The sequence below is a fragment of the Lepidothrix coronata genome, unplaced genomic scaffold, assembly GCF_001604755.1.
Source record: "Lepidothrix coronata isolate B3197 unplaced genomic scaffold, Lepidothrix_coronata-1.0 Scaffold7, whole genome shotgun sequence".
Lineage (NCBI taxonomy): Eukaryota > Metazoa > Chordata > Aves > Passeriformes > Pipridae > Lepidothrix > Lepidothrix coronata.
The window spans coordinates 9,923,446-9,929,445 of NW_016690187.1; the positions used below are offsets into that span (position 1 = coordinate 9,923,446).

The following is a 6,000-nucleotide window of genomic DNA, read 5'->3' on the forward strand; positions in this document are numbered from 1 at the left end:
GTATGCTTCTAGTTTAGGTATAGCTGCTGGATACTACTGGGATTAGGCTTAGACTTTCCTATCTAAAGTTGTCTTAAAAGATGATTTAGTTCCACAACAGCTTTTGCTGATGAGACTGGTGCTGTTTGCATTCTGCTCTATTCAAAAATGTGTTCTTTTTTTCAGTACTGGTGTTCATCGGACCCACGGTGAAACAGTTTGGAGTCCTGGACTTGCAAAAACCCCTAAACCTCCTAAATCAGTGATACAAAATATATAACTAGGTAAAGCTACACCAAACTTACATCACAGCTCTAGAGAAAGCAAAATGACAGTCTCTATCATATTAAATTAATTTTCTCTTTTCCACTAAACTATGAAAGACATGAACACCCCATACAGCTCAGAGAAAAGCTCAACTGGAAGAAAGAGAAGCATCTAAAAATAGCAGCTATTGAACATGAACACCTCCCTTATTGCCGTACCATTTAGAAACAAAAAAGGGGATGTCAAGCTCTTCCCATTGATCTAGATTTTCTTTATGTTCTATCTCTTCAGCTCAAACTGTGCAACAACCACAAATGGAGCACATACCTCCTGTGTGAGGAATGTTTACAGCATTACATGTTCTTTATTTACCAAAGAAAGAAGCTAGTGCTACTCTCGGAAAAAAACCAGCACACAGTACTGCTCCTGATATATAGATTTTTTTGTAAAGGCCAACAGGGAATTCTGAATCCTCTTCCCAAGGCTTTGTCTTCATCGTGTCATTACCAGAGATTCCTTCAATTTGGGTGGGAGTCTTATATCTGAAATGAGCTTTGAAGAGCGGAAGTAGGACATTTCCCCCCTCCTTTCCTCTCTGCCTCTACTCTGGAGAATTAAAAATATTTTGAACATGGAAATCTTAAAACTGCTAGATTAATGACTCTTTTTTACACTAGCTTGTTCCACTATAGATGTAAAAGGAAACTCCAATACACAGTTGGTCATCTTTCTTGCAATGTGTGTTGCTGAAGGCTTTAGCATAAGGAACAAAGAACCTGGTAAGCACGTATTTGAATGAGTAGTTATGGGTAGAAACTGGTATTTGGGTTATTTTTCTTTTTACATTGTAAAAAAAGATGAGCGATAGAGAGGCAAGCCCGTTCCTACAATTTTCCAACCACAGTTATAAGCTAGTAGGATAGCAGATAGCATGCCCTGCCTGAGCCGAGCTTGCATTTGTTTTGCTTTGTGTAATAGCCTTCCATTTTTACTGGCTGCACTAAATTTTTAGCCTCACAATTCCAAATACTGCCACTGGTGTGGTCAACAGCTGTTTGTAAATGAAACGTTTTAATAGAAAGAACTCAGGGTAAGATTGAAATCTTTCTCATCATTGGAGGAAGAGCTAGCAGTGTAAACCAGCTGGAATTACTGACAGCATGGGGAAAAAGTATTCCCAATGACTTTAGGTTGATTTCTTTTTCAGATAATGGAAATATTGGCAAGACATACTTGCTTATAGATACAGATTTTAATATTTTACTACGCTGTCTTTTTTCAACTTCAAGTCCAAATTATCCTAGCAAGCAATATTTCACAAAGCAATAGCATTAGAGAATAACAATTTTCAATTTGAAAGCTGAAATTCCAAGGTTTTAGGTGATAGGCTTACAAATGTAACAGGTATTCTAGCCCTAACAGTTTGATGCTGAAGAAATCAGGTCAGAACTGTGAGGAAAGGTAAAACGGCAAAATATGCATAAGATTTTCAAGCTTTCTGGTGTCTGACAGTCACAAAACATGATAAAGGAAAAGCATAAGGAGCAACAAAGTCTCAGTGAGAGACAAAACAGGAATTGAAAAAAATCTATATAAGCAGACACAAATCCTTCATACAGACATTATGGGCTGCTTACCCTCCTGCTGACATTGCAGAGAGAGACAATAGGTCAGACTTGAATTGCCTAAACTGCCACATAGCAGCTTTGTGTGTTGGTTCATAGGAGGCACAGACATTTACTGCCCAAGACACTCCTTCAGCAACACACAGACCTTTATTCCCTCAACTGGAGCAGTTACTGTCCTTAAAATCCTGCAGCTTTTGGTAGCTTGCTTTCTCAGTTCTGAAGCCATAGGTATTCTGTTGTATTTCTTGAGATTTTTAGTTGTTGAGGTAGAAGTTGTTTCCTTGCAGTAGGTAACTTTTATGTTTCAAAACACATAAAAGGGAACAGTTTGATGCAGGTTTCTAAACCATAAACATTTTTTCAGAGCTTTATTTACCTCTTAGGACAAAATCTTGGATTAGCACTGTTGACAAGAGCTTTACATGGAAAGAAAACTTGCGTATTCCAATTGAACTAAACTCACCATTTTAGATACCCTACTGAATTTTCTTGAAGTAGATTCACTGATGCCGTGACTGGATTCGTAAGTGATGGAAGGGCAAACCAGCATCCTGATGTCAACAGCATCTACAAAGCTTTATATATACTTACAGATCTTTATGTACATTCTAAAAAGAATAATTGAATGCAAAACAACTCTCTTAAATGCTTTATCAGTATGTTGTGCAAAGTTTCACTTGAAGTTTGAGTGAAGTAACTGAAGAACCCAGATTTAACCAAAATGTAGGAAAAAAGTCAGAGTAAATTAAATCACATAAACCTATTATTAATAAGCCTACTATTAATGTTTCCTCTAAGTTCCTATTAGCATGTAATAACTCAAAAGAAGAACAATAGCAGCTTAAGAAACCTAGGATAACAGATTAAATATTTGAACAAAAATATTTTTAATCCAGGATTACTTTAGTGTCATATTGTGCCCAGAGAGGGCTCTAATAGCATTCAGCTTCAGCTATCCAGTTCTTACACTCCTAACATCTAGAGGGAAAAAGTTGATACTAAGCCTCAGTGTTAATTTGTCAGCTCACAAATCCACAAAATTGAACCCTTCCAGTATCTGCTTGCAATTCCTTACAGACAGCTATTATTAGTTCACAGGTCCTATCTCAGCATGTAAAAGTCAGACAACACTAATGCTATCCATGCTATCTTCCATACCACACTACAAAGTATTTGTTTAAATACAGTAGGATGTCCCTGTTCTTAATTATCTTAATACAGAAATATAAGCATTACACAAAGCTTACTAAACTTTTATAAACAGTACTACACTTTTTTATTTCATAAATATGACTCACTGAACAGCTGGTGTTGCTGCTGTGTGTACTTCAGAGACAAGAATCCTGCAGTTCACTTGTAGGTGAAACTTGTTATCCTCTTGAAAACCATGGAACAAAATATCCGGACTGGCAAGCTAGGATTTTGTGTAGTAGCATTCTGAAATCTGGGTGTTTAGTCAATTTTACCATTAATGCACAGTCTCTAAAATGTTAGTTTGAACAGATGCACCCCAGAAGCCTACTGAACTAAACTGGCACATGCTCCCCAAGCAGTGCCAGAAGAGCCATCACTGTTTTCTAGCTGTCAAACCAGATTATCGCCTCTTTCTCTTTGCCAAGGGAAAGGATAGTCCAGACAGTTAAGACCACTTCAGGCAAAGTCAGCAGGGCTAGTTCAATTTGCTCATGAAGATTGCTTCAGATAATTGGCTTAATTAACTGTAATGGATTAGGGAGTACTCACATGGCCTTTCCTGGCAGCAGAGCTGCAGGATGGAAGAATTCCATCCTTGGAGTTTCTAAATGTCTGAGAGGCTGTTTATTCCTCTCTTTTGTGCTGAGAATTAGTAACAAAATAGTTCCTGTAAACCAGGTCAGAAGTTTTGCAGTCCACAGGCCCATCCCAACAGCTTAGAATGCTCCCAAGACCATACTGGAATGAGAAACCATGCTTGGCTTAAGACTGCACCTCAGAATTTCTAAAAGGGCTAACAGCCCATTAGGCAGTGCTGCTTCTTGTCAGTCCTACAGTTTTATTAAATGGCTTAAGCTTCTTCGTGAGTGGCTTCAGCCTTAGTAATGCAACAGCTCAGGGAGTGTTAGTGCAGGCTTCTCCAGAGGCATCCTGGACCTCTATGCAGGAACCAAATTTAAGCCCAATTCTTCAGTTCAGCTTTCCCACTTCTGGCTTATCACCAACATCTGAACATGTTTAATAAGAAACCAAAACCAGTCTAACAAAAACAGACTTACTACTACAATCAGGGAAGGTCTTCTAACAATTGTTACTATTGATTAGTACAATAGATTTGAATACTACAAAGATGTATCATACAGACAAGATATCCTAACCCAGAAAAATTAAAATATCTAAAAAGAATAGAAAATACAACAACCCCCCCCCCCGTAGATTCTCCACATCACATCAGTCGATCTATAAATTCCAGTTTCGGAAGCTGGACTTGAATCCCATTAGGCCCATGAAACATGGTTAATAAATTTCAATGATTCTTATTCTGATTAAGTCCTCTAAAGTCTGAACTACCAGAAAAGATAACATAATTTATTCCTTTGAGGGAGGACAGACAGGATATTTAAGAATTAACCTCAAGTCTGAGAAGTAATAGATAGCAGAATAGAATCAAGGAACTATATAAAGGCACTTGCTTCCTACAGATTTATGTTTCTTCCACTAGTAGAAGAGCTATTGGAGTTCTTACAAAGTCTTAGCTGGTTCCCCAACTGTGAGGTATTTTCCTGAAAACTATGAACCTGAAAATTTGGGGGTTTGAAAAAGGATGTGCTCAAGGCACTTTAAAGGCTTAAATAGAAAGGGTCTGTTAGCTTATGGCAGCAGGATACACTTTTAGGAAAAGGTAAAGAGCCTGTACTCAGGAAGCACACCAGCGAGAGCACAGAACCACCCTTGTAACCTGCTTGTGTGACATTACACCCAAGAGAGCACAGGCCCTATGCTGTACGAGAGTATCCAAGCAGAACAGCCAGAGGAGAACCAAATTAGGAGAAATTTCAGAGATTGCTTAAATTTATATATGAACTTCCTATTCAGGTATCTATTAAGTCTTGATGCAAAACAGAAGGGTAAAAGAAAATTCATACAACTGAAGTGACACTGTATCTGAGAATCTACTTTGTTTATTTCAGCAAGAAGTGCCCCCAAACCTAAAGTACAACATTTTAAAATCTACAACACAAAAATAGAAAATATTCAAAATGCACAGAAACACAAGTCACCTTTAATGTGATTAAAACGTCACATGAGATTTTTTGCAGTTAAGTGGCAATTAAGGATGTGCTTTACAACACTGTACAGAAATCTGCAAGTTCCTGTACAGGCAGGATCCTCACGCTTGTGCAAGTCGTTCTAGGACTCTTCGGTAATCTGAAACAAGCTGTTGGAAGCTCTCTTCTAACTGCTCACGTTGCATGTTTAGGTCTATTTGGTTCAACTGATTAGTCATCTCCTCTGGTCTTAGACACCTTCTCATCTTGGCAAGTTCTCTCTGTTTTTTCTAAGCAATCAAACAAATAGCAGTTTGAACACAACAATAATTATCAAGAATATGGTATTTCATTAAAATTTATTCAATTTCAGTATCTAGTTCTTTAAGATGTCCCTAATCCCAAGAAAAGCATTTACAGTGTCTGTACATCTCTTCTGTTAAAGCCTTATAGTTTCTGTATTACCAATGAACTAGTGAAGTGAAAAATGGTTTCGATTTTTTTTCCTTAACCAAACAGATTAGGTCTAACAATACACCTACTACTGAAGATGTATGGCATGAAAAACTTGACTGCAGAAAAATGACCAGGATATTTAGTTCTACACTGGCATTAATCACACTGGTGTCCCACTATGTAGCTGTTCAGCCAATTAATTTCCCCATAACTATCAAAAATTAATTTTAAGCCTCCTGTATACAGAAAAAGTTTCACAAATTCTTACAAATTATTCAAGTAATAATTGTCAGGAACTAGCAGTAACAATGGTGAAATGAAATAAGATTATTTACAAGCATAAGTGTATTTGTACAGCAAGAAGATGAGTTCTCCTTGCTGGGTCACATGCGATATTTTTACCTGTTTCTTAAAACCACTTCAAAATG

General features: G+C 37.4%; 1 protein-coding gene across 1 annotated transcript in view; it reads right to left on the reverse strand.

Moving 5' to 3' along the window:
• Positions 1-5,011: 5,011 nt before the first annotated feature.
• The window catches only part of HAT1 (histone acetyltransferase 1), a 16,889-nt gene continuing 15,900 nt past the window's right edge, over positions 5,012-6,000 (reverse strand). Inside the window, 1 exon segment of the mRNA XM_017835928.1 lies at positions 5,012-5,562. Coding sequence (XP_017691417.1) covers positions 5,239-5,562 — 324 coding nt within the window. The 3' untranslated portion in view covers positions 5,012-5,238.